General features: G+C 44.3%; 2 protein-coding genes across 3 annotated transcripts; one reads left to right on the forward strand and one right to left on the reverse strand.

The window, feature by feature from the left end:
• Positions 1–732: 732 nt before the first annotated feature.
• aga (aspartylglucosaminidase) lies at positions 733–12,318 on the forward strand. Its single transcript, XM_076048048.1, has 9 exons — positions 733–1,083; positions 3,688–3,841; positions 4,716–4,828; positions 5,960–6,072; positions 7,372–7,480; positions 8,103–8,178; positions 8,735–8,842; positions 10,728–10,861; positions 12,149–12,318. The coding sequence occupies exons 1-9, from the start codon at positions 948–950 to the stop codon at positions 12,247–12,249; spliced, it is 1,044 nt and encodes a 347-aa protein (XP_075904163.1). The 5' UTR covers positions 733–947; the 3' UTR covers positions 12,250–12,318.
• Positions 12,316–20,524, reverse strand: neil3 (nei-like DNA glycosylase 3). 2 transcript variants are annotated; one of them, XM_076048047.1, is made up of 10 exons: positions 20,294–20,524; positions 20,068–20,177; positions 19,479–19,604; positions 18,828–19,041; positions 18,063–18,137; positions 17,587–17,753; positions 15,763–15,926; positions 13,841–14,240; positions 12,910–13,090; positions 12,316–12,754 (listed from the first exon to the last, which is right to left on the reverse strand). In XM_076048047.1, the coding sequence occupies exons 1-10, from the start codon at positions 20,372–20,374 to the stop codon at positions 12,572–12,574; spliced, it is 1,701 nt and encodes a 566-aa protein (XP_075904162.1). In that variant the 5' UTR covers positions 20,375–20,524; the 3' UTR covers positions 12,316–12,571. The 2 variants fall into 2 exon arrangements, with proteins under 2 accessions (XP_075904162.1, XP_075904161.1); XM_076048046.1 differs by having other exon boundaries at positions 20,284–20,523.
• Between the last annotated feature and the right edge of the window lie 6,913 nt (positions 20,525–27,437).

Genomic DNA, 27,437 nt, shown 5'->3' on the forward strand with positions numbered 1-27,437 from the left:
AACTACAGCCAAGCTCAACCATTAGCAGGCATGCAGGAGATCCATAAAGACAATGGAGCAAATGCATGTTGAATCTGTTCCAAGCAAACAGCAGAAAAAGGACGAAACTGAACAAATAAGAGAGAAACGAGGGCAGCTCTGTCAGCTCGGTGACATTTGCCAAGCACAATCACCCTGACCTTAGCAGAGGCATTTGCAGAAAGCACAAGCAGCAACGATTTGCTGAAGGTTCAAGCTGCAAATGCTTTGCCTGGTTTCTTGGCATCGCCAAGGCAAACTGAAACATTCCTGAAAAAAGTCACTGCTCGGCACACAATAGCGGCAGGTTCCAGCCGCCGTCCTGTTGTGGCCAAGTATGAGCACTTTGCAGTAGATGGTGAAGGCGGACAATGGAAGAAAAAAAGAAGAAAAGCCTGAGAAGGTTTCTCGAGGTCACATCAAATCTTTTTTTTTTTTGTTTACCATGAAAACGTAATTAAAAGCCAATCAACTCTGGGGACCAGTCATTTCCTGCCGTGCTCTGAATTTTATCTATGAGCACAATATGCAAAATATGTGAAAATATGTGTTACTTTCAAACACATGCATGAGAAATGGGGTTAAAAAAAAAAAGTAAAGAAGAAAGCGCGTTATACTGAAGGTCGAAGAGAAGAAGTGCAGGAAGACTGAAGGGTGGCGGTGACACACTGGTGTTGCTGCTGCTGTCGGACTACATTAAAGTAGTAGAAGAAGAAGCACGAGTCATGTGATGAAAACAGGAAGCGTTTTCATCCCCACCGCGAAGGACTGTACCTCAGTATTAATACTTCGACTGCATGGATATTTACGTTTAATAGTCCTTAACTTACCTTCGAATGGCATGAACACTGCCGTTTGCTGAACATCGGTGTTTGTTTGTTTGTTTGTTTGTTTGTCTTTTTTCCACTCACCAAGTCACGCGCGTCGTTATGCTTTTTCAACCGTTTGCCGGTAAAATCACGCCGCTGTCGCTCGTACTCGTTTTGACGCAGCTCTTTCAACGCGGACATGGATCGCTGCCTCTGGTTCTCACGACGTGGCCGTTCGGGAACGCGACGGCGGCAGGTAAGGAGGACTCGACGGTGCCACTTTCCCTGGTGTCGCTGGACCCGCTCTCGCGCTCTGGCCACATGACCTCGCTCGCGGCATCGTACACAAATCAATTTCAGGATTCGTGCCACCTGTCGACTGACTGACAGGGTACACAAATAGTTGTTCGGGGGAACCCGAATCCCCCTTTTCTCCAACCTGTCATTTCAAACCCATTTCACTCAAATATGTGCGTCTGTCGATTGAAGTGGCCAAGTTTCCGCTGTATGAAAAGAGCCTGAGAAGCTCCGAGCAGTGTCCTTTGGCGGTGACTACTGCTGTAAGAGACAGGGACAAGGTATTATAAAGTAAAGATACAATCAGGAAGTTACTTGGCCTTGGTATTGCAGTAGGAGCGGTTTTATTACAACTGGAAATGATAAAGCGTTTTCCCGAACACATTGCAACTTTCTGTGGAAGTATGACGTATCAAGCTGGACTGCTGAAGTTTCCGTTAAACTGAGGGTTTGCCCTGCCACCTTCAAGGTTTCTCCCCTTTTACAATTTTCATTGGTTCCTTAGCTGATGCGTTCATAATTTGATTAAATGGAAGTAATAGAGGCCATCAGGTGAGACTAAAATGTTTTTTTCCCCCATGCAAAAGTAAACAGGTGGAGTATGTTGAGAAAATATTACAGAACTTGGCATTTAAAAGGAAGACAGTTTAGATAACGTCCTCCTGCCTGAGGCAGTTCTTACAATATTTATTAACGGATTATACGTGAAATGTCACATCTTCAACAGCATTGACATGCTGGGAGGGTTCCCCCCCCCCCACACACACACTTGTTTATCATTTCTTTATTTTGTCCATGATAAACTGGCCTGATGCAATCAGGGACAACACATTCATAAAAGACTTAGCGTTTTCATAGTTTATCAGCTTAATATGTCAGAAGTTATCTGTCCATCAGCCCGTCACACACACAAGGCTCAAGGTAACCGCCACGATTACTGACTACTGGATGGCAAATTAAATTTTTCAGCCAATTAACGAATCAACGACCACGCGCTGTGATTTGAACATTTTGCCTGGGGTTATTTGGCCCCGTGTAGTCCTTCTTTTTCTTTCACTCCTGTGGAGTTTCCGTTGAAGTTGGTTGTGCTTCGGGAGATGAAGTGAGCTGAACGGAGACAGATTCATTGCTAGGTGTACGTCCCCTCTTTGATTTCCTTCAGCGTGACACATTGGGCATGTTCTGAAAAGTGAAAATATTTCAGCGCTGTGCGTGTGATTCATCTGTCATGGAGGCTTCAAGCTCGCACCTCCCTGCGTCTCCAAAGAAGAATCTCAAGCAACGAATCATAACTGCGGGAGAGTAAGTTTGCCTCAAAAGTCTCACCAGCAGTTGATAGATGGACACCCTTTCATTTCTCTGACGTTTGTGCCCCGTGTTTTCCTCAGGTGCACAGGAAAGTGAAAAATGCATCATGCTGTCTTTTGGCTGAATAGATTTTTTGAAAGTGTAGCCCGTGAGCCACTGCTATTGATCCAGCCATGCAAATCTTGTCCCTCCCCCCCTCTCCCGGGTGGTTTACGGCAGTAGCTGACAATGGTTGGATAATCTCATCTGCTCTTTATGCCGCATGATTTAAGTGAGAAAGATTGTAACTCCAGGCCCCATAGAAAGCACAACATGCCCAGAGAGGAAAGCACTCAGCACAAATGGCAGGCGACCAAAATGTATAAATGGGTGTCTGGAAAGGAGTAATCTGAGGGGGGTAGCATCCTACTCAGTACAGTGAGGCAGCACAAGGTTTTGGCGGCAGGCTGGCGCAAGTGGCACCAGTTGGTATTTTGATCCCACACTGGCACTCTGGGGGGATCAGTGGCCAAATGCTCGTCAGCTTGTTGGCCTCGTTTATTAGGAATCCATCGCAGTGGTCATCTTCTGATTCGTCTGAACCAGGGTCTCGCATCTCAATGAGTAACTGTGCAAACAGACTGAGGTATTTATCCATCACATTAAATACAATGCTGAAGCTCAGTGTCCAGAGAAAAGTTTATAGTTGTTTGATTTGAAAATGATTACTTGACACTAGGAGAATTTTTATATTAATGATTTGATGCATCAGCAGCACACATTATCTAACAATAAATAGATGCTGCAGATATGAACTAGCTTTAGATTTGTCGTTAACCTGGCTAAGGGTACAGTTTGTTATTACACCTGCTTCACAGCCCACTTTACACTCTTGCAAAAGCCAGTTAGGAGTAAAACAGAAAATGAATGAAAACAATATTTTTAAACAGAAGAAAAAAAAAAAACCCTGTTGATTTAAATGGGAAGCTTGCAGTAGTCACATTCTGTTTTTGTCCCAATTAAAAGGAACTGAGGTTGGATAAAAATTTGTTAACCTTGAGCTTGGGAAAATAGATGTGTGAGATGAACAAACTGTGGGTTTTCCCTCATTGAGTGCGCGCATGTTGCTGTGAGCCAGATTACAATTCAGACTTTGTTACTTTTACCATCGCAGATATTCTTTGACCGTTTTAGGGTATTTACCTTGCATGCTGCGCCGGAGCGTCCAGTACACCGTGTGCTGAACATTGTGCCGTCATGTCTGACTGTGTCGTAGCCTGGAGCACCCTGCAGAGGGGCGGCTCCGTGCTGGATGCCGTGGAGGCAGGCTGTGCTCGGTGTGAAATGGAGCAGTGTGACGGCAGCGTCGGCTACGGCGGGAGCCCGGACGAGACGGGGGAGACCACACTGGACGCCATGATCATGAACGGGTAAAACATCAGCTTCAAACTGAGCTCTAATGCTGAAAGAGATTAACGGGTTATGTGGGCTACTGGTAATAAAATGTGCAGCGCCTTAAATTAACTGCTGCTGAATAATAAAAGGAGCCCAATTTAATTGTTTAATTTTTTTTCTTTCATATGATTTCTAAAGAAGAAAAGACGTTGCTGCAAAAAAACAGACACACTATGAATAAAGTTAGAAATGACATCTTGACCATCCTAATGAAGTACCTGCAGCTGCCAGGTGCCATGTCCTCTTTGGGCCGACGCCGTCTTAGCTCCGCTAACATTTACAGCCATAACAGCTTGACCTTTCTAGCTTGGCTGTCTTTAATAAAGCTTTAATTAAAAGCCTTTTAACGTCTGAGAGCTTCCCAGCTATCACATCCCCTAAGTGCAAACACTTATGGCCTCCGTTGGAGGCAAATGTCAGCGTGTAATGACAGATAAAAAGCAAGCAGCAGGCTGTATGTCGTCCTTCCGCAGTCCACTCTGCTGCAAAAATTGCATTGTTCTGGTCTCTCACTGGCAATTTTGTATTTGAGAAGAGAGAGTGCTGCGCTGCATACAGCGTAGCCAGAGGCAAGCAATACCGTCGTGACAGTTGACACCTATAGAATTTATACCCCAGCTCTGCGAGCGCAAGTTCCCCCCCCAGTGTCAAAGTTTTGGACTCGCGGTCCGATTTTCTCATGGTAAATAAATATTTTCTGCATAATGCAGCTCGTAAAATCTGTCACAAGAAGTGAAGTTTCTGGATTTACGCGCGGTGGAAATAGCCCCGCGAGTTCCACATAAATATTACATGTACATTAATAATGAATTCACACCGCTATCAATGCGCATGATTCTCTCCGAGCAGCGACACAATGGAGGTGGGCGCTGTCGCAGATCTGAGGAGAATCAAGAACGCCATCGGAGTGGCCAGGGCCGTGATGGAGCAGACCCAACACACCATGCTGGTCGGAGAGTCGGGTACGAGCAGATCAGCGGCCGCCACATCTGGTGATCTCCCGTGGGAAACTCTCACTTCCTGGCCACTTTGTTGCGTGTAAATGGAGCCACGAGTGTAGAGCGGATCACTGACCCCCCCCTCACTGTGTATTTTCTTGTCAGCTTTGTTTTTACTACAACATTTTAACGGCCACAAGAAAGCACAATAGTACCACAGCAGATGGTAACGTTACACAATAGACATCACATTTTGTGTAAACATTTGGTCTATAATGACATAAAATGAAATAAAGTAAAAAAATAAATAAATTGTTTTTTACAACATACTGGATGCACAACAATATCCCTTAATTGCAGTCAAGTGGAATATGAGAAAAGTAAATTCTTAGATTAAAAGAAAATCTTAATTGTCTATCAAAAATACACAAACCTTCATAGCTGGACTCTTAAATTTGCATCAGTTATAGGCTCCACAATGTATTTTTTTTTTCAGGCCATCTGTTGTGTGTGTGTGTGTGTGTTTTTCTTCCCCCCACATTATCCAAAGTAAAAAAAAATAAAATTGTGGCATCTATAGCCACATTTGCTCATCAAAACAAGCGTTGTGGGGAAATTGCTGTGCATTGTGGAGCTGCTGAGGGGAGAAAAGAAAAAACATCTCTAAAGTCCGCGAGCTGCATATATTAAAAAAAAATGGCTGTAAGTGATACACAGCGAAGGAAAAATATAAAACTGTTGACGTGATCTGAGCAATCACAATGCAAAGGCAGCATTGGAAAGATTGCCTTATATCAGGCACGCTGCGTATATATTAATATGCATTAAGTGGGGTCGTTAGCGTGGCTGAGCACTGACGTGCTCCAAGTCTCCGGTGCATATGTTTGCAATAATGGGGAAATCGGTCAAGCCAACAAAGCTGTTTGACTCGAAGCTGTCCCACAGTGAGGAGCGCCAGGCTGCGGCGCGTCGGCCGATTTTCTGGACGACTGATTTAGAGATACTTATCTGGGTCACTTGAATCAGAAGAATGGTCTCAGTAAACATTAGTCTTTCTTTTAATTTGCTTTTAAGTAGCAGGAAATTAGTGGAAGAAGAGGACGAGTGGAGCGCGCAGCTGCTTTTAGGAAGCTCTCTTTTTCTTTCTCGTTACAGCCTCTGTGTTTGCGGAAGACATGGGCTTTGTCGCCGAAGACCTGACCACCGGCAAATCTCGCTCCATCTTCTCACAGTGGCTGAAGAGCAACTGCCAACCTAATTATCGAAAGGTGAGTGAGTGAGTCGAAGAGTGTTTTTCTCTCCCGTCTGTTGTTGGTTCCAGCCACGCTGCTTCGAGGAGAGAGACATGTCGGTTGGAGAAAATAAACCTTTCACTGGCAGCGTTTATGTCTGTTCCTAAAATAACTGTGTCAATAACCTCTCTGGGATAGCCTTGTATCGCCAGTAACCAGGACATTTAGCCCGCTGTTTGTGGCCCTACTCACCCTGTTGCTTGGTTTTTGGCCTTTTGCCTAAACCGAGGGTTTGTTGGACCAGGAAGTCTCTGGCGACACGACACATACCCGCTTGGGGCGTCGTCACTGACCTGTGAGAGGTGAGATAGCCAGCAGTGCCCTTTGTGACATCACAAACACGCTGCTGCCAGAAGAGAAATAGAGGAAGCAAAAGGGCTCGAGACACAATTTATAGTCGGATGAGAAGAAGAAGGATTTTTTTTTCTTTTTTTGCATGAAAGTTATAAAAAAAGTAGTGGGGAGCTCGTGAGGAATTCAATCATAGTTCTAACAATTGGTACATCCAGAAAATAGTGGCTGCGATAAAAGCCATTGGCAGTACTTCTTGAAAGCGTCTGGATCTTTTCTGCCGCTTTGTCTGTTTTTGTACAACTTCAAATTATCGCCAAGGGCACATCGCTGAACGTGATTTTTTTCTTTTCTTCCTACAACAGAAAGAGAGGCTTTATCTACACTCTCATGAGATGAAATATAACACATTAGACTTTATTAATAATGCACAGGCACTTTCATAAAGCACACGGCTTGATCCCAACTTTGATTTATTGATGGCCCTGAGAAAACTGAGACAGATGTTTTGTATTTGAAAATGGAAACCTTTTCTTTGACATTTAAGTTCCTTCTTTGTCAAGGCGCGGGTCCGCCCTCTCTGACTTGAACTGCAAATTTTTGGTAATGAGAGTGAACTTCTCACTCCTCCCTACAGGCCCAGCTGTTAAAGTCAGCCGCACATTAGAGCGAGGAAGACATCTTTGGTTGGAGAGACAAGGAAAAACCTTTACTTTGACTTTTCATAAAATTTGATATTTAAGTGCCAGAGAAGCGGCGATAGAAAATGGATGTACGGATCAGCTGTCGGATTTTAAACGGAGACCTTTTTTTTCTTCTTTTGGTTGATGTGGTTGTTGAAGCCCCAGAGACAGAATTCCAACCACCACTGCCAGTGAGAACACCCTTCGCCTGGCTTGTTCGTTTGTTCTTACATTATTTGAAGGCACAAAGCAGAGAGTGACGCACGTATATATACTTCTTTTTTTTCTCTGTTGGCAAAAGAATGTGTTTCCAGATTCCACTAAGTCCTGTGGACCCTACAAACCGAGGAGAGCCGAGACTGCGTGCAATAGTTCCAGGCACGCTAACAGAGGCTCCCATGACACTATCGGTAGGATCCATCTGCTATTCAACACCAGCAATCATTTGGGTTTCATTCAAGTAGTGGTGGTTGATTTTTTTTCCCTTCACAATTTGTATATTGACTTTTCATTTTAATCAACAGACATTCATAGACATAATCGACAGAACACTCAAAGAACAGAAACCCTTTCACCCCCCCCTCCCCCCTCCCCTCCCTCAATAAGATCTGCCGTAAATGAAGTGTACACACAAAAGTGAATATTCATACAGAGACATAGTTGGGTCAAGTGAGACACGGTTAGTGTCTTATCACCTCTCCAACTGTCGCACTATTATATTGTGTTTGTCCTCATCACAAATGCTAGGACAGAGACACCGACACACTGCAGACGTCAGCAGGGAGCATTTAAGCTTTTAGGGCCGGAATGTGTCCTTGCAATTAAACGACGGGGTGAAAAAACCCCCCACAAAAAACACAGTATTTCCCGTTAATTGATCAAGACACTTGTGGCCGCGCCAGTAAAAAAATTTTTTTTTGATGCGTTGCTCGTAAAAAGCCTTGAGCAGTTAAAGCCGTCACTCAGGTGAGTGCCAAGGCGCCCTGACGGCGTCCGGCGGTTTAACGCTAAAACCTTTTGTCTTTGCACCAGGGATGGTCGCCCTCGATCAAGACGGACACCTGGCGGCTGGCACGTCGACAAATGGACTAACGCACAAAGTCCCAGGGTAGGCCGCTTTTAATGAGGGAGCCAGGAAGACAAAAAAAAAAAAAATTGGGGAAAAAAAAATGCCTTCCATTTGAAAAAAAAGAAAGGAAAGGTTATTTTTAGATCCTGTCAAATTTGTCTCATTTTCTAATCTGCGGCTTCAATGTAGTGAAATTGCACGAGCAAGAAGTTTAAAACGGTGTCGCCGACAGGCCGGGCTTGTAGTGAGACCATCAGACGATGTGGGTCAGCGGGAGCAGCGTTCTATCTGTCCCACTTTCACATAATTAATGTTATTCCCCAAAGTGGGATTTTGCCTGCTGTCTATTGTTTATGGGTGACCTGCGGAGACAGATGCCTGCTCGCCGCAGAGGTCGCGCTGTTGGAAACGGCCTCCTTCATCATCGCCGCTTTTGTGTTGCTGTGTAATTTGTCGTCCTTTGTTGCGCTTCCCTTGAAGCCGTGCGTAGGCGTCGGATGTGACTTTACGTTAAATGAACGTTATCAACGTAGGAGGATGGAACAGGGGTTTTACTGTGTGCAGTGTCACCTCTGGTCTTGTTGCTGTCCTGCAGTCGAGTCGGGGACTCTCCTATTGTTGGAGCAGGTGCCTACGCTGACAGCTCAGCCGGTGGCGCTGCTGCGACTGGGGACGGTGATGTCATGATGCGCTTCCTGCCAAGGTGCGTAACTCATCTGCTGCGTTTTAATCCACGAAAAAATTAAAACGTCTGAAAAGCCCTCCGGAGGGTGTTCCACTCATTGTTTTCCTCTCAGTGTTCCAGCATTGTTTTATCCCCTCAACAATTAGGAGTGGATTTTTGATATTATCAAAATATAAAATATAAGGATATTTTTACCCGTCACTTTACCAGGGTTGTGTTTTTTTCCACAATAATGGGACATGATCTTTGATATTAGAACAATATACGGACATCAGTCGCCTTCATTACATATGGAAGAAGACCAGGAAAATCTGTGCAGGGTAAAGTCACGACTACAAGGGTCAACATCCGAACTACTTCAACATTTATTTATTTTGTTTGCCAATTTATCTGACTCAGAAACCTCAGGAACAATTGCCTCGTGAGCGCCACCTATTGATATTGTTTTTTCTATCTCCATAAGCTGCAAGTGGAGCCAGAAACCTAAGACGCGTCCGACTGATCCAATAGAGAAAAAAATAAATGCAGCTCCATGAATTTGATTGACGGTGCAGCCGTGTTTCTCTTCGGTTCGTAAGTGCCCTTGATTGCCCACAGCTGCGTGATGCCAGAGATCAGCGGTTAAGGCTGCGCCGCGGCTGCGAGAAATCAACCAACGCGACTGAAACACAATACTTTCTCCTTGAAAGCGCCGCATCCATCCGTCCCAGCGCACATCGAGTCGTGTGCAGGTGTGACAGACGGAGCGCAGGGAGTTCCTCTGCAGATGTTTTGCAGAACTTTGATTCCACTTTTTTTTCTTTTCTTTTTTTTTTTTTTTCCAACTACCCCGTTGCAACGCCTGCGTTCCAGCTGAATTTCAGCAGCATTGCGGCTGCCCCAACGCGGCCCCTGGTCTACCGGCAGGTTGGAGCCCCGGGACGTTCAGGGAAATGGCGCATTTGTGAAAAGAGCCCACGACAAGCAGCTTCTTTTTTTTTTAAGCAGCCAATCTTTGTCGCAAACATTTTCCTGAAGCTGTGACAATAGCGTTATAAATAATGCGACTACTTTGCCCCCAAACTGTCAGCATTTTTTTCCCCCCACCATTCCAGTGAAGAGGCAATATTTCACTCGGGCGGCTGAGAGAATACGACGGGAGCAGAAAGGATGATTTTTAAAAAAAAATCTATTTATCCTGGATAGTTTGAGTGCACATTTTGTGAAGCTTGACTCAGCTTTGCATTTGCAGGCAGGCTGCCACTGCTCAGTACTGCTTATTTTCTGAGTGGTTGATGATTATTTTTCTGTTTTGTTTTGGGGTTTTTTTTGTGCTTTTCAGACCCTGATGAATTGGTGAAAAAAAAAAAAAAAAAAACTATTTTCAGAAAGTGTCCAGGTATAAGCGGCTGTATTCATTCTGTTGCAAATATTTGTTTCTAAAACTCTCAAAATGTTTTTTTTTTTTTTTCACATTGAACTAGGGGCAACATTTGATTCGTGTTTGTTGGTCCCTTTCAAAAAAAGAAAGAAAAAAGTTAAATACACCAATTAAAATCATCCAGTTTGGCTTGACAACTTTTTTTTTTTAAAAAGCCAGAAGCTTTCAGGAGCGACGTAGAGCCCAGTTTGACCCAAGCCCACTTGGAGATAATGACAGCCGGCGTTGTGATACCAACTTATTCCTTTTTCCTTTCCTTGTTTTCTTTTTAAATATCGCAGCTCTTCCCGCACGGCGAGCGGCGCCCGTGAAAAAATATCCCGGTTTTAAGCTCCGTCCTTTAATTCGCGAAGCGGAGAGGTCGGCGCGCGTCAGATTTATCCCTCGCCATAATCTCGGGGCCCTGTCATCATCCTGGCGGCCGGCCCCGACGCCGCTCGTTATCCTCCCCCGCTTGCTTACCGCGTGCAATCACCCTAACAGTTACTTGGCCGTGGAGCTGATGAGGGCAGGCGCCGACCCGTCCGTCGCCTGCAAGACCGCCATCGGCAGAATCAAGAGGCATCACCCGCAGTTCTTTGGAGCCATCATCTGTGCCAACGTGACGGGTCATTACGGTGAGTGCGGACGCTCACTGCGACGCCGTGTGAAGATGCCGTGAAAGGCAACGGGCACCTCGCAGGGAAGCGGACTTTCTTTCGAGTGGGGGTTAAAAAAAAAAAAAAAAAAAAAGAACAGAAACAAAACTAGCATCAAACCTTTGAGAACGAGGCATCACCAGACGGCTGATTAGAAGTTTTGCTGTCTGGCTTTGAACGGTGCATGAAACACATAATTTTCACAATCAAATTTGACATGACTCACAAATCACCGATCACTGATATTTCCCGCATGCCATGTCAAAATGCACCTAAACTGCGTTTAACTTTTTTTCATTTCGAACAGGTGAACTTGATTTGGCCTTTTCTGAATTTGAGTACACACAGCTGTTCAGCGTTTCAGTACTTAGTGCAGAACACGCTGTTCTCTGGCAAGGTTGCACACGGCCAAAAAAGTGTGAATGTTCCAGTTGAATGGCAGCTTAAACTGTCTAAACTGTCTCGCCGTTTACATTTTGCCAGCACGAGACCGAGACGACAGCACGTTACTGGGAGATCTAAACCTTTATGTTGCGCTGCACACACCACTGTCAGCTTTTCTGTCAATGAATTGAAAGTAGAAGATCCCTTATTTTCTGTGAAGCAGTGCGAGTCTGGAAAGGAGCTTGGAAGAAGAATCAGCGAATTAGAATTCGTGAAAATGTTAATCTGTGCAAAGCCAGTACAAAACAAACAGGACTTAGTGCGAACACTGAAGTGCTGCAAAATAAAGAATACAGAAGAAAAGCCAATGGGGGTGGGGTGGGAGGGATATTTTGTGTGTATTTGTGTGTGTTATACATTTAGTGCAAGTTGTGACACACTTTCTGCAGCTCTGTAATGACAGAAATCATGAGAGGTTTTCCAAGGCATCGCAGCTCGATCTGTATCCCTTCATTTTGACTGCACACGTAAGACCACAGCTTTATTAAAGTGTCTCCTGATCTGGAGTTTGACAGGCTGCCTCTGCAGGAGCCAGAGGACAATGTGTTCTTTACTATTAATCGCTCTGCCCTCATGGCAAGAATGTGGCAGCCAAGGTGCAGCTTCTCTTTCTTTGGTAAAAAGAAGAAGCAACGCCAAGGTTTCTCTCCACGCGCCTCTGCAAATGGACATCGATTCATTCAGTGCGACTCGCCAATCAAGGAGAGCAGGTGTTCTTGTGACTTGTGGGAATTATAAAAGGTTTGAATTAACCTATTGAAGACATAACACTTTATTTTTACCTTTAAAATCTCCTCTCTCCCCCCCCCTTGGATCTTGCAGGTGCTGCCTGCAACAAAGCCCCAGGCCTCGCTCAGTTTCACTTTATGGTGTCAAACTCGGAGTCGGGCCAACCGCTGCTCAAGTCTGTGGACTGCTTTTGAACAGTGCATTTTCTTAATTACTATTTTTGTACTTAATAAAAGCAAAGGACGCTGGATGCACATGCACAATTTTCCCAGCAATGCTTTGTCTTTAATTCAGGAATTAAAACATGAAAGCGTAGAAGCGATGACAACATTTTTTTTTTTTTGTGCAATTTGTTGATGAAAATTATTTGTACATAGATTATTCAGAATACACAGTCATGGTTCACTGGTGCTATGGATTAAATAGAATGCAAGTGCCTAATAAACTTGAACGCAGTGTAAACACTCGTGCGTCCTGGTTTCGCCTGGAAGTCGATGCTTTTGTTGCCCAAACACATTAACAACCGGGGAGGATGGACGCCCCCGGCCCTTTTTCAGCCCACTGGAAAAAGTCGCACTGCTTCCCCTTTTGAAGGCTGCAGGTGTAAAAATTCCGCCCATTATTGGGTCCCAGTTTCAGCACCGTTCTCATGAGGCAGCGTTTCCCATGGTGACAAAAGGGAAAGTGCAAGTCGGCCCACTGCGACAGAGAAAATGAGGCGTCGTTAGCTTATTTTTGAGGTCCCGTTCACGAAAAAAAATAGAAACGTACAGTCAGTGCTGACGTACGTCGCCGAGCTGAAGGGGTTGAGGGAAAGCGTGTTCCTACGACACAACGGCGACGGTTCCTCTCACCTCAAAGAAGTTGCACTTATTCTCCCGGGGGAACGAGCAGGAGTAGAACTGTCGGCCCTTGTTCTCGCCCTCCTTGTGGACCACTCTGAGGACGGCGGGGCGCCGATGGGACGCACAACAAGGGACGCCGGGACTCGGAGGCGTCGAGGCTTTTTGGCCGGTTGCATCCGTCTTGCGTGCACTGACGGAGGAGGAGAAACTTCTTAGCTTGTTAGCACGAAATAAATTGCACGTGGCAGAAGGAATGGCCTCATGAAAAAAAAAACCCTTATTAGAGAGTGAAAAACCTCCAGAGCCGGGCTGGCAAGGTGTGTTGTTGTTGTCTTCAGTTTTCTTAACAACGCCACATTGAATATTAGTCATAACCTTCTTCATCCCACTTGTCTCCTTAAAGGTCCAGTGTGTAATATTTGGCCAGATTTAGGATTTTTATATTGTTAAATACAGAATGTACTGCCGATAAAATGCATTAATAAAAGTGCATAATCACAGTACAGTAAAAGTAATTTGGTTTTCCTCTATAACGGTTTCCATATATAGACATACAAGAAAATACATCTAGCAAGGGTCTTGCTACCAGTTCGCTGCCATCTTGCATGGTCATATTTCTATGGAAGCCTGGAGTGGACAATCCAGCCCACCTGGCAGTGTGTTTTGTAATTAGGGTATCTGCTCGTTGCTTCTAATAAACCAATGAAGAAGAAGGTGGATGAGTGTATCCCGGTTTGGGTACGCAGGCCACCGTAGCTCACCTGGCAAGCTCAGGAGGGGGAGAGAAAGACGCTGCACTCTAAAACATAAACACCCGATGTCGCTGTTTCTTCTTCAAAATCTCCAAACGTGACACACTTACTGTTAGCTTTAAAGAATGCAAAAAATCTTGTCTCGCTGTGAACTCACTCAAGAGCAGCGGAGCCGGCGGTTCACTCACCGCGGGTCGGGGGCTCCATTTTGAGTGTTGTCGTTGCCGCAGAAGGGGCTGCGATCAATCCTCCTTTTCTTCGACGGCTGACTGCAGGAGGCCGTCGGTTCCCCGCCGGAGAGCTCGGCACTTTGCCTCCGGCGGCCGCCAGAGGCATAATTGGGGCTCGTTGTCCCCTGGCGGATGCTGCGTTCATGATGTACGCCTCGCTCCGACGCCAAGGAATTGAAATGACCGGCGGCGGGGGATCGCGCTTCGCTCAGATCGGAGAAAACAAGCGTGGAGGTCCCGAACGAGGACCTCCAGTTGACTTTGAGCTCCTCCTGCGGCTTCCGGAAGGCATTGCAGGGGTATCGGATCAGATCGGCGGCGAAGGCCGACGCTTCGGCGCTACTGCCGTGTCTGTCGACTGTGAAAAAAAAGAAAAAAAAGAAGTGCATTTATATCTCATTTTATGTTCAGCAGCTGCGGCTCAAAGTGAAGCGCAGGCTGCCGTCATAAAAATGCAACTTGTTGGATCCGAGCTGCCATAAAACGTAGCGGAGAGCGACAGACGGCTGCAGTGACATCCAAATAAATGTGATTCCCCCCCCCCCTTTTTTTGTGCTGAGGGCGCCCTTACTGGAAAACTCATTTTAATATCGGTTTTAAAATCAAATGAATTTCAGCAGCCGGGGAGCCGCCGACGCCATTAACGGTGAGTAAGTATCCGTTAAAGACGGCCATCACTGTGCAGTACCCTTGAGCAAGGCACTTAACCCCCAGCTGTTTTCAGCGAAGCAGCTCATTGGTCAAATGCAGACCGGGACATTACTGTGTGCCTTTGTGTGCCCACTTTCTCTGAAAAAAAAAGTAAAATAAATGTGCGCTATGCATTATGAAACTTTTAGCTGTGAATGTCAGCCATTTAAATACCAGTGTGCACATCTGTCAAAATGAATTGTGCAGTTTGAAATCACGCACAAAAGTAAATAAAGAAAGAAGCAAAAACAAAACTGTTGATTTATGGTTTTTACAATTCAAGCTAGAATCAATAGTCATATTCTGTTTTTGTTGTTTGTTTTTTTTATCTCCCCATGGACACCTTAAGTTGAGCAAGGTGTGTAACTAAACTGCAGAGCTCAGCATCATCCAAACTCTGTTTTGTTTTGTTTCCTAAGACGATGCAGTCAAGTCCCAAATGCAGGACTTAATGTGAAACTACAGGCATCCTTCTAATCACGCTCGGCATTAAATACACCAGGTGATTCTTAAAAGCTGTTAGATCAGCTTAAAAGTGATGCATTTGCAAATGGGGGCATATTCCCCATTGAAAACAAGCTATAATACAAAATAACAGGTGAATTATTCGACTAGGGATGCTAACAATAGGGATTAGGGATGCTAACAATTGAATATCGATTAATTCTCGATTAAGAATTTAATTGATTAAATTAGTAGCAATTATTATTATTTTTTTTTTTAAATTTTTATACGAATAGTTGATATTATTATAACAGTGAAGTGGCAGAAAAGAGCTATTCACCTGTAGATAATGTGATGGTCATAATATACCTAAAACAGGTTACCTTTAAACTTTTTTCAACTTTTTTTGTGTTTGTTTGTTTGTTTGTTTTTAAAGCTGAAATGTGACCTATTAGAAGTCAGCTCAAAGTCAGAGGATACATTTTTAGGGTGTTTCTGCTGTTCTTTAATGTAAACATGATTCACATTGGACCTTCAACATTATTTAAGGGGTAAATAATGAGTTTCTTACACATTTTTCATTGTGAAATTTAGTTTTTTTTTTTTTTTTTTGGAAAAATTGATCGATAAAGTCAATCCACTAACGATTAATGAATTAATCGATCATTTGCATCCCTAGGCGATGTTGCACAGAGGAAATAAGGCCGCCTGAACCCTCATTGGCAGAGAGCATCAGCGTGACTCACCCTCTGGTCGGGGAGTGAGGCAGGCGTCACAGGCTTTGGCTGCTGGTTGGTTGATTAGAGTGCACACACCACAGGCCCATTCCTCTTCCTCCTTCTTGGCCACGTTTTCACTGGCTCTCTCGCTGTAAGCCCAGCCAATCAGACTGTTTCTGACAGGCAGTTTGCTGGATGAATCAATAAACACAACAAGAAATATTAAAGTGATGCTACTGGACTCTTTTAGTCATACATAAATAAAATTGATTTTTTTTTTTTAATTGTTTTGATGTTGCTTTGCAAATACAAAATGCTGATTATGTTGAAATTAGGGTAAAAGGAGATTTTGGAATTATATAAATAAATTAGCACATCATAGACAAACTCCTCAGCCATTCTAATGACCAGTCAGTAGAATAAATACCCTCTGTTTGGTCTGTTTGTGATGGGCTTGTATGGCTTTTGCCACCTGGACAGTGAATTATAGGCATGGCTCTCCCAACGCACCAGGGTCGTGTCTTGCTCACCCCATTTAAAATGCCAACAAAAATAAACGCAGCACACTTGTTGACTCAACAAATGGAGGTGAACGAACAGATCCCACCGCACCAATCTTCTCAAAGACGAGCGGGAAGGCGCCGCCGAGCGTCTCACCCGACCGCTCCGAACATACCCGTAAGCGCGGTGACACGGAGCTCCGGCATGTTTAACAAAGAGCGAGATCTCCGCTTCCCAGCGCGAGGAGCGAAGCCCGCCATTCTGGTGGGACCCCTGTCACAGATTGCTTTATCAGCTGTGTAATGCCTTGTAAGGGCTTTAGGTTCTAACCCCTCACAAAGCTCTGCACAAACACAGCCCAGGAGGTGCTGAGCCGGTGCCCTGGCTGGCAAACACCGACTTGTATGCGCATTAATTCCCACACGCGCGCACACGCACACGCACACGCGCACACACACACACACACACATAACACCTCCCACTCCCTGCCAAGCCCATCTGCCTGCAAAGATGGCCTCTCTAAATTTGTACGTGTAAATCTAAAGGGATTTGAAAACTTTCTGCAAAATGTCACCTCGCCTCATCGCCGGTGCTCGGTGGCGTTATCGCCCACCGCCGGCTCACGTCCGTTGTGTTTTTACTTGTGTGAGGGGCCTGATTGCGACGGGTTTCATCATAAATGGACGATTTACTGCGGTGGTTGGACATGTGACAATGAAATAAATCATTTAGAAAAGAAATATGTTTCAAATCAAGTCATTTTCCCGATATTTTTTGTAACTGTAACTTTTCAAAAATAATGTAGACAGTGAACTCAGCCAAGCGTGCTTTCTACCTTCCACAGGAGCTTTGTTTCAAGGTCTAACAAAGCATCAGTTTTAGCAGAAAGAAAGGGGGGGGGTGCTTTTTGCAGAGAACTATAAACAGAGGGCTAAATATGCTGATTCTAGGGAACATTTTTTAGGTTACAGATTTTATTAGGCGGCACCACTGGAGTCTGGAATTAAATAAATAAAAATCTGACGACAAATTGGATCTTTATCTGCAATGGGTTCTAAAACTCAGAGACATATTTAACACAGTTGGACTATATTTGTCTGCTGGGTTCCTTAAATGTAGTTTAATCAAACATAGCATCAGCCAATGTATATTTATCCTGATTTAAATAAAGTGGAGTAGAATATATGGCATTGATTATTCATATCTTTATTAAAATGTAGGGGGGGATGCATAGCAAGTGTTCTTTTTCAGCCTTTTCAATCCAGTGGAGCTCCCAGTATGCCAGTGGTTGAAGCCACCATTCGCACAGTGAAACAGCACAAAGTGCAGAGGATCTGCGAGGACGTTTACCTGGTGTCAAGCCCGCTGGGATCTCCTCTCTGGCAGCGCTCGCAGAAGTAAGTCATCCTGCCGTTGTCTCCTAGGCGACAGACAGTGATGACATGGGAGCACTGGCCACACTGGGGACGCTTGTAGACTTTGTAATGTTTGTAGAGAGCGGAGCCAGATTTGCGGCACTGATAAAGATGAGCGAGACCAGCAGGAGTGGATGACAGAGGGAGACGTGGGGGGGGGAAAGAAAAAGGGTCTTTACTCTCATGTTCCACTTGCACAGGACGATGCATCTCATCTACTCTCTGGACAGTCGGAGTTGACTTTGGCTGACCTGCTCAAACATCGCACCTTCAAGAATACATCCATTTTCAGTCCACTTCAATGAGGTGTCAGAAAAACACCTGAGGCTAATTTTCTTCACACCTTGTGCACACACAGGTTTGGAATTTTGGGATCGTTACAAAATGCAATTACCGCGCCGATCAATTCACCTTGTAAAAAAGAAGAGTGAAATCCCGCGTCATCTTCACCAAGTGCTGGACCTGCACGTCCGTCAGCTGTCGGACCTGGAAGGTAAGAATTGTCACGCTTAGTTCCAGTTCAAAGCGTATGAGCGCAGCTGCTCATTAGCAAAACAGAGGCATCGAGGACGCAGACACAACAAATCAATAATGCGAGCATATAAAGAATAAAACATCAAATATGAATTAGAAAAAAAAACAGAAAAAGTTGGATTTTGAAATGATGCAATGGAGAAAAATCCCCAGCATACGCAGGGCGGGCAGATGTGAAATTTGACTCTGGCTTACACAGTGTTTATAAATTAAATAATGACACACACAGCACACTACTCTAATAGCTCTTTCAGGACACCTACAGGCCTCATCCATGAGCACACAGTTTGAAGAAATGCCTTGGAGTGAATTGGAAGATCCACTTACAACCAATTCTAGGAAACGCTTCTTTAAAATACTGCCATTTTTTTTCTAGATTAGTTACAGAGAATATACGTAGGTCATGCATGATAACTTTGGATGCTCCAAAAAAAAAAAAAAAAAAAAAATTTACAAGCTGGGAGCCTCATCCGCGCAGCACCGCACGTCTTCGTTTTGCCCTCCTCCCTCGAACGCATCACTCAATAACACAGAGACTTTAACCTTATTTTTCTGCGCGAGCCGACTTTGTACCCTTGTCTTTGTTCCTCTGCTGAATGCTGTTCATCATCTCTCTCTCTCCCTCTCTCTCTCTCTCCCTACCGTCACGGCTGGGTGGAGGCCCGAGTCAAACAGGGCTTCGTTTTTAATGATGTTCCCCACTCCCGGCATGACGCCCTGGTCCAGGAGGACGTCGCACAGCATCCTGCTGCTCCGGCACCTCACGGCCTCCACGGAGCGGGAGAAACTGAACTTGGGGGAGCACACGTCCAGACACTCGGTGGCCCTCACTCTTTGCTCGCTGTCCTCTGTCAATCTGCAAGGAGAAGGGCATTAGCAGGGGCAGGAGACATCGGTTAAAAATATATATATATATATATATACACGGCAGGTGCTGCTGGATGGTCAACTGTTGCATTTTCTATTTCTGAGGCATTACAGTCTCAAATAGTGTTTGCCATGTATCATCTTATCTTCCAGCGTGTTTGTCGACGGGCCTCGACAGCAGAGGTGAGGCGTCAGACGGCGAAGAATAAATGTCTGTCTGGCCGAAAAAGGTACGCAATGATCTTACAGTCGGTGCACAGGACAAATGTCAGTGCAACGAGACGGCGTTTTTCATGCAACACCAGCCACCGCCGTCAGACGCAGCATAATGTAGGACACGCTAAATGAGCCTCACACCCCCAAGGTGAACTCCCGTCACCTCAATCTACCTCAATCTGGGCGAGGCTCCCCGCTTGTCCCCGTTACCTTGATTCCACAGTGCTGTCATAAAAGCACACAACGTCGTTAGTCAGGTGCACTTCCAGCGCCGGTGCCGAGCCACTCCTCTCGGCGGGGTTTATGCGCATTGATCCATTCATGCCAAAGTGGACTCTGAAAAGTGTGAGTGAGAAAAGAAAAGGCATAATGTGAGTGCACTATTGTTAAAATAAATAAATAAATAAATAAATAAATAAAATAAAATAAAATAAAATGAAATTTTTATTTGGGAGCTAAGAACCATCACTCTCATAAAGAAAATGAAATTTTTACTTTTTTCCTATTTTTGATACAGCAATTCACTAAAAAATGATCTGAACCACAGCATAATGTCCTGAACATGATGCTGCACCCTGCTGTAAAAAAAAAAACTCTGCACACTCTCTTCCACTACAAATACTAATGGGTCAAATGGTGAGCATAATGATCACAGACACACAGACGTGTTGAATAACAGCCCTCGAACTATTGAGGAAAAACACCTTCCCACAAAAAAGAAAAAGAAAAATTCAGACAATTTATTTTCATCAGCCCTGTCGGTTTTGTACATTTACAAGTCCTCAGTAGAATTCATCACCTTAAAGCTCTAGGGCCAAAGTACATGAAGAGCTCCTTGCCCAGAGTGTCGACACCAGTGTACTGGCACCCATTAAATCCGTGAAAGGCTTTCCCCCCGGGGCCACTTCCCTGCGGACAGAACCAAACGGGTTAGCGACAACAACGGACACGCTGCAATTTGAGCAGCCCGGTTTAGCTGCGGAGGGAGAGGAATACACGAGCTGACGTAACGTACTGCCGCAGACTTCACCAGCGTCCCTCGCAACTCTTTCACTTTCTGTCCCCTCTGGACTCTTGCGCGGATTTTCTCTCCGTTCAGGGTACATCCCGGGCCTTCTACCATCTTCGAAGTCAGAGTAAGAACGTTTTTTTTTCCCTCTCTCTCTCTTTCTCCCAGCGGTTTCGCCGTTAAATTCGGGAACGGCTCCCTTTTTACGCAACTCCGGCTTCAGGTCCCATTCTGGCGCCGTAGCCGTTGAATGTGGCACATGCGCAGTAGGGTTTGTTTCCGGAAATGGGCAGAGCAGCAGTTCCCCCGTATGTTACGACACGGCAGTGATTATTAGGATACTGTTGAAACTGTCCAGGCAGCGACATATTCACATTAATTTTTTTATTTTGTGAGTTTGACAGACGAGTTTGACGAGTCTAACATGCATAGTTGACTTAATTATTAAAGGTTAAATAATTGTTGTTGTTTGTTTTTTATTTTATATTCTTAGTAGGGGGTCCATTAAATGTTTGTTTTGTTTTTAATTAGATTTATTTCTGTATTTGTATTGTTATTTCTTGATATCGATACACTTTTTATGGTTTTATTTGCGAAAGTTTCTCCTTTGGAATATTTAAAAGAGGTCATACTGATCTAAAAAATCTAAGACTGATAGCTATTTTAAGGCGGATAGCTATTTAGCAAACTAATCATATTTATTATTAATAATTGATATGGGATAGACGACTTCGACGAATAAAAATAATGATAATAAATAAGAAATGGTGATTTCTCTGTGTCCACTTGAGGGCGTCAAAGTACCACATTTGGACCAACAGGATAGATAGATAGATAGATAGATAGATAGATAGATAGATAGATAGATAGATAGATAGATAGATAGATAGATATTTTTTGTTCAAAAATATTTATGCAACATTCCATTGTCCACAGGTGCTGTGTTTTGTAAGCTCTTTCATAATTGCAACGTGTTTGCTCTGCAGTTCTATCATGCAGAATATTGCTGATAAAAATCTTTTCTCCACCCACACGTACGACCAGGCCTTCTTTCAAAAAGGGAAAGGGAAAAGGCTGCCCTCAGCAAAATCATGTATTAAAATCTCAAGGTGTTCTATCACTTTCCACTGGAAATGCAGCACTTACGATACAGCTGAGTCTTGAAGAAATGTAATATGATTGAATGTTACTAAAAGTACAATGCATATTAATGCAGGCCCATCTGCAGTGTCTGGACCTTGGGCACGAGTACATTTTTAAGTAGACATCATAATACTTTTTCAGAAAGCATTTACAGTCTCATTATCTGGCAATTGGCTGAATCAATTTATTCCAGTGAAAATGTAAGTTGCAGAATCTCTGGAAAATGCCATCACAGACAAAAATTGAAAACAATGACAAACTTGAATATTCAAGCTGAAGTCATGATGTTAAATCTGCAAATGTTCTGCAAGCTAACATACAAAACCCAAACACAGACTTGATAGAACAACACAGAAAGCTGTGTGAAAAGGTGCAGCTGCAGGAGGGCATTATTTCACACTTTAGACAATTATCCAGCCACGGCCTGAAAAAATGAAGAGTGCTCTTGTGGGAAAGAGCACTGAGGTGTGCTGAGATAACTATGCCCCCTCACAGGCGTGGCAGAAAGAGACGGGCAAGTGCATTCTCAGTATGTGGTTTGGCGAACGTCACTGCTTACTTGCATGCACGAACAGATGGGAATGAGATGTATGCAAGGGAGGGTGCATCTGTGTGTGTGTGTGTGTGTGTGTGTGTGTGTGTGTGTGTGTGTGTGTGTGTGTGTGTGTGTGTGTGTGTGTGCTAAATGCACACCTGGAATCACACTCGCTGTACCTGTGTAAGAGCTAATTTGGCTGTTGATTGTGAGTGTGTAAATCAGCAGCTGGCAGGTTGTTGTTTATAATGATTAGAAAACTATTTTTGGCCAGAGCCAGCACTGTTTGAATAGTGGAATTCAGTATCCCTGGTAATTATCCCGATATTTGCTTTTGCAAATCGAAGACTGATGGTGAAACACAAACACATCTGATGTATGTCAGTACCCAGTTTGCCTTACCTCATGTTTGATTGTGTGACTAAGCAACTGCACCAAACTAAACCTTCCAATTTCTCTCTGTGCCCTCTGCAGCGTTAGACTAAGAAGCTCTTGTAGGCGTTTGCATCAGATTGTGGATGATTTATTTTTTTGTAGAAATTACCTCCACGTTGGGGCTTCTGTGAATTAAGGGAGAACAGAACATTCAGAGCGTAACTCGATATGGCTCTGGCTCAATTACTAAAAGACTTTAGGCTGGAACTCTGTGTTACGTAATCTTTACAGCGACACCAACGTGCATGGCAAACCCCAGTCTGCAAAATGCACTGAACCTTCAAGAGAGACTCCCAAACTAGTGGAAGGAAACTATTTCAAAAGATTCTTCTCCTCTTCCTCTTAGAGTCTGTCACCGTGTTTCTTTGAAATGCACATGCAGGCTCCTCGCTCTGACATGACTTAATAACCACAGTGTGTTTAGTCGGGGCCCTTTTGATGCTGGCTGCGTGGGAGGTTGTTTCACAATAAACTGCTGTATTGCGTCGGTGCTGATAAAGTGAAATGTGAAGTGGAACAAAGTCTAATTTGTTGAATGACCATTACATTTAAGTGCTGCCACTGCCCGAAAAGCCTCTTAGTAAACTCAGTCATTAAAAATGATGACAAAACTATATTTGTAAATACATGTAAGCCAGCCATATTGCACACATTTAAATGTAATAGGACCTGTTTTCTTTTGCTGTACTTCTGCTATTCAGTGTTAGAACACAACTGTCATTTTGACATCGTCATGGACGTGTGAAAATGACACAGTCATCTAAAAGGGGAGATAAAGAGGCCTGCACTCCTCAAACAGAATGACATTTATGGTATATTTTCTCTGTGTGAGTTCTGTGTGCGTGAAACTGCCCTTAAAGGGAAAATGACAGTTGTTTCCTCGGCGGAGAGCAGCTTAGCTGCAGAGATACGTTGCTATGCAACAAGGATTTCAAAAGTATGTGCAGCACCAGGGTCACATTTCAGCGTCTGTCTCCACCGGCTTGGCAGGAACTGATGACTGCTAATAATGCATTTTTTTCTCTCCTCTATAAGTGTCTCATTTGAAAAGCTCCTCTGGAAGCGAATACGCGGCGTGCCGTCTCGACGCATTACTCAAGACGTTATGAATCTGCAGCCTCCTATTACGTTCCTCAGTCACATTTGATTATTCTAGAAATATGCAGAGGTGTGGTGCTACATATAGGCACGTCATCATTGCGGGATGCTGGACCGTCCTCGGCCCTGCGCGGCAGAGCAAAAGGTGCGAAGATGAAAAGTCCATCAGAAGTCCCTACAGGTGTGAGCAGCGGCCGCTAATGATCCAGCTGTGAGCATCTGCCGCCGTCATCGCAAACGAATGGCACCTCGCATGACACCTCAGAGGACAGGCTGCTCCCCGCACTCTTTTCAAATCACCATCCATCACCTCCTCTCGCTTTGTTGCGTGGAGAGCGTCTGTTTCTTCCCCGACGATCTCGTGGAGGGCGGGCAGACACCCAGACTCAAAAGATGAAGCCAGAGATTCCCCTGCGACTGCAAGTTTGATCAGCAGTGCAAACGTGTTTACAGCCCCACCCAAAAGATATGAGGGATGATGATGGAAAAAAAAAGATCAGATGGTTGACTTCTTGTAAACTAACTAGCACACGGGGATGGTGAATGGAGAGAGGTCATCCACTTGTGTACAAGCGCTGCAGCCTTTTTATGGGGGATTCAATTCATTTTTGTGTCAGTTTCTTCTTTAATCCCTTTCAAACTAATCCAACGGTCGGTTCAGTCTTGAATACTGGCATTGATACTTTGAGAACAAAAGAGGCTGTTAACTCTTGACCAGCCGCCTCTCAGCTGGAAGCACCCTGGAAGGTTCTGTTTCACTTACAGAACGGAACATTTCTTTTCCTTCTTATATTGAACATACATGTTAAAAGTTGAGAGAAAACGGCAGAAGCAATAAATAATTTAACTACTTCAATAAAAAATGGAACTTAAAGCAAACAGATGTATTTTTTTTGTGGTGGGCAGCTTCCTCTCAGTTCCACATTCCAGGTCACCACTTCAAACCACCTCTGAGCGCTCGGCTTACACACAGCACTCCTGCAAAGGTGGAGGGAGGCCTTGTGTGGGAAGACCGGGGGAGGCAGCCAAACTGCCCCCGGAGAGGACCTGGAAAGCTCTCAAAAATCTTTGCCGAGTCCTTAGTTAGTCCTTAAAAACTGAGCTCACAGGCACAAAACACGGCAGCGGAGCGAGTTCAAGGGCAGAGTTGAGTTGTGAGAACGAGCTGACAAGGTAACAAAAGCACAGCAGGCTGCAGGATTTTTGAATTACAGTCAGAAAGAAGAAAAGAAAAGAAAAGAATGTAATTGCTGCAAGCTAAAAAAACCCCAAAACAAAACAAAAAAACAACCCACAAAAACCATGGACGCTGATGCATACCATCGCCTCTAGATGGCAGTGTTTCCTTCCACATCGGTGACACCGTGACAATGGAGAAATCCAGAGAATTCTTTATCTTTTCACACTCATCAGCCACCAGCACCGTCCGCCTGTCGCTGACTCGACCCAGCCGCACACCGTGCAGCAGGAGCGAGCCGCACAATATCCGTAATGAGATCGAACTGTGTGAGGCGGGAAAACTTTCTCACCCCCACCCCGGCTGACAACGATGACGCAGTCTCCAATACCTGCGTAGAGTGCAGAGCCGACTGTTGGACTAATTTGATGATGGCTCACTTAATTAGGGCTAAATGATTGCATTTGCAGGAACAGACACGAAGAGCTGCCACCGTGTGCGTGTGTGTGTGTGTGTGTGTGTGTGTGTTCTCACGTCAGCCGAGGATCAAAGCGGGACACACAGGCTTTGTCTGGCAGACATAAACACAGACAGAGAGGAGCACCGACTGCACGTTGTGCAACAATTCACAGCTGAAGGACACAGTTTTGGTTGTGTTACACGGGATGTTCCATCCAAGCCGAGGAGGAGCGAGACAAATGAGCAAAATTCTGTTAAATAATGATAACAAGAAAAGATCGTTATTGGTTTGACCTGGTGCAGCTGCAAACACTCACAGTTGATGAGAATAGACGCAAACACTCACAATTCTGTTTTTCTTTTACACCAAGATCTTCTTATTTAATCATGTTTTAATCAATAAGCATCTATCATTTTTTCATAAAGCCTCAGGCTCTTATTCGCACTCCCACACATTCTGTGAGCTGTTTCATCTGAAATTGCAAAAGTGCTCAAGGTTCCCGACTTCAGCTTAACCTTTAACTGCCGCTCCATGTTTCCATTCATTCAACTTTTTTTTTTTCCCCTTCTGTACCAAATTCCAGCCTGAATCCAAACAGCAAAAGTTCATAACTAATGATAACGCTAAGGGACACAGATAAAAATTCCACACAAGGAAATGTTCTCTTCATTCAAGACCTTCTAAATCATTTCTAAAACTGTGAAACGGGATCTGGTTCAGGGCCGGCAGGGGTGGAAAATCGAAACTGGTTCACGGCCAGCTTGAGTATTTCCTTCACAACACAGCCACAAAACAATAATATTTTAACAATGTATGTCACATATGATTAAACATATGTATTTTTTTTTTTTTTTTTTTAATGAAATGTAATCCCAGTTTTCAGCTCAGCACACAGAAGAGTGACTGCGGAGCTGGATTTAGCCGGGCCATTTAGCTGGTTTGTTGATCATTTTGACGTGAGAGTTTTTTTGTGTTGTGGTGAAACCCTCTGCGGCTCGTTATCTAATGTGACGCGCAGGTCCCCGGGCTCCCCTGATGGACAGAGACCAGCCAGCAGAATGTCAACACTTTGAAATGTTCACTGATTCCTCGGTGTAGTCCCTGTGGAGACCAATCAATTGATGTCTTTTGAATATTTACTTAAAAGGACCAACGCGGAAAAAAAACAACAACTTGGACTTTTTAGAAAAACAAACTGGTCCAGTTTCAGAGGCCTTCAAAAAGAGCTCCGCAGTCACGAGGATAACATCCACTGTAATAAAATGTTTTTAATTCTGTTCTCCTGAACTGCCAGCGAGAGTATTGTACTGTACTGTATAGGACAGCAGGTAGTAGTTTTCATCACACAGTACAACCACGGGGACAGTTTTGGAATTAAAAATGGAAATTTACTCATGATTTACATACAGTATTTTTTTTTTTTCCTACAGAAAGTCACAAACATCCTTCACAATCATGAATTCCTTTCCCATGAATTCAGTCAGTTGAATCAGTCACTGTGTCCAGTGGCATCCATTTATTGAAACAAGTCACAGTTGACGGTGGTAGGTACGGCCGCCCTCTGGCCGCTGTTTATCATGATGTTTGCTTCCTTCCAATCCAACAAATTTCACACACACATGCACGAGCGCGTGCACACACACACACACAGTAATCCCGTACACTCATTATACTCCTTCCTGTTGAATCTTCTCAGCGAAGCCTTTGATCTGAGGCCTTGACTTAGTATGAGGGACGGACGCCGGCTCCTCGTCGGCAACAAGCTGCATTTGGGTTCCGTTATTCATCACTTGAGCATGACAGAGCCCAGACTTGAGATGGGAAGTCTTCTTTTGTTCTTTGATTCAGCCTATCACTCGGCAGAAAGCCGAGGCCACGTGGACTTTAATTGGCCTGTTTTTCCACCGAGCGTCAATTTTTTGGCATAAAGTGCAGCGTTTTAACTCGCTGCTTGACACGCGGATGAAGCGAGAATAAAGCCCTTCTTGTCAAAGTGGAATTAATCGTGCCGTTTTCTCCACTGAAGTAGATATAATGAATATTTTTGTGTGCATGTTGTCGTGTGTATTCATGTCAGACACAATGCCTTTTGATGTCGAGTTCGACAGACGTGCACGTTTACTTGAACAATCGAAGAAGCCGAATCTCTGAAAGTGTCTCTGCCTTTCTTTAGTTGGACAGGTCATAGATTTGTTTTGTTTCTTTACGTCAGATAAGAAAGGACACAACACTAATGACTACAGAACCACTCACGTATTACTTGGTCACAGTTAAACACCGCAGTCAAGAGCTGAAAAAAGAAACTTCCTGCA

Source organism: Nelusetta ayraudi, unplaced genomic scaffold, assembly GCF_046127955.1.
Source record: "Nelusetta ayraudi isolate G7.1 ecotype Tasmania unplaced genomic scaffold, CSIRO-AGI_Nayr_v1 ptg000097l, whole genome shotgun sequence".
In the NCBI taxonomy this organism is placed as follows: Eukaryota; Metazoa; Chordata; class Actinopteri; order Tetraodontiformes; family Monacanthidae; genus Nelusetta; species Nelusetta ayraudi.

Coding starts and splice junctions, on each gene's coding strand:
- aga (XM_076048048.1), top strand. CDS start 948: ATGCTTTTTCAACCGTTTGCCGGTAAAATCACGCCGCTGTCGCTCGTA. Junction 4,829..5,959: donor CATGCTGGTCGGAGAGTCGG/GTACGAGCAGAT, acceptor TTCTCGTTACAG/CCTCTGTGTTTGCGGAAGAC. Junction 7,481..8,102: donor AGGCTCCCATGACACTATCG/GTAGGATCCATC, acceptor TCTTTGCACCAG/GGATGGTCGCCCTCGATCAA.
- neil3 (XM_076048046.1), bottom strand. CDS start 20,391: ATGGTAGAAGGCCCGGGATGTACCCTGAACGGAGAGAAAATCCGCGCA. Junction 15,927..17,586: donor CCCAGCGGGCTTGACACCAG/GTAAACGTCCTC, acceptor TGATTCATCCAG/CAAACTGCCTGTCAGAAACA. Junction 14,241..15,762: donor CCTCACTCCCCGACCAGAGG/GTGAGTCACGCT, acceptor TTTTTTTCACAG/TCGACAGACACGGCAGTAGC.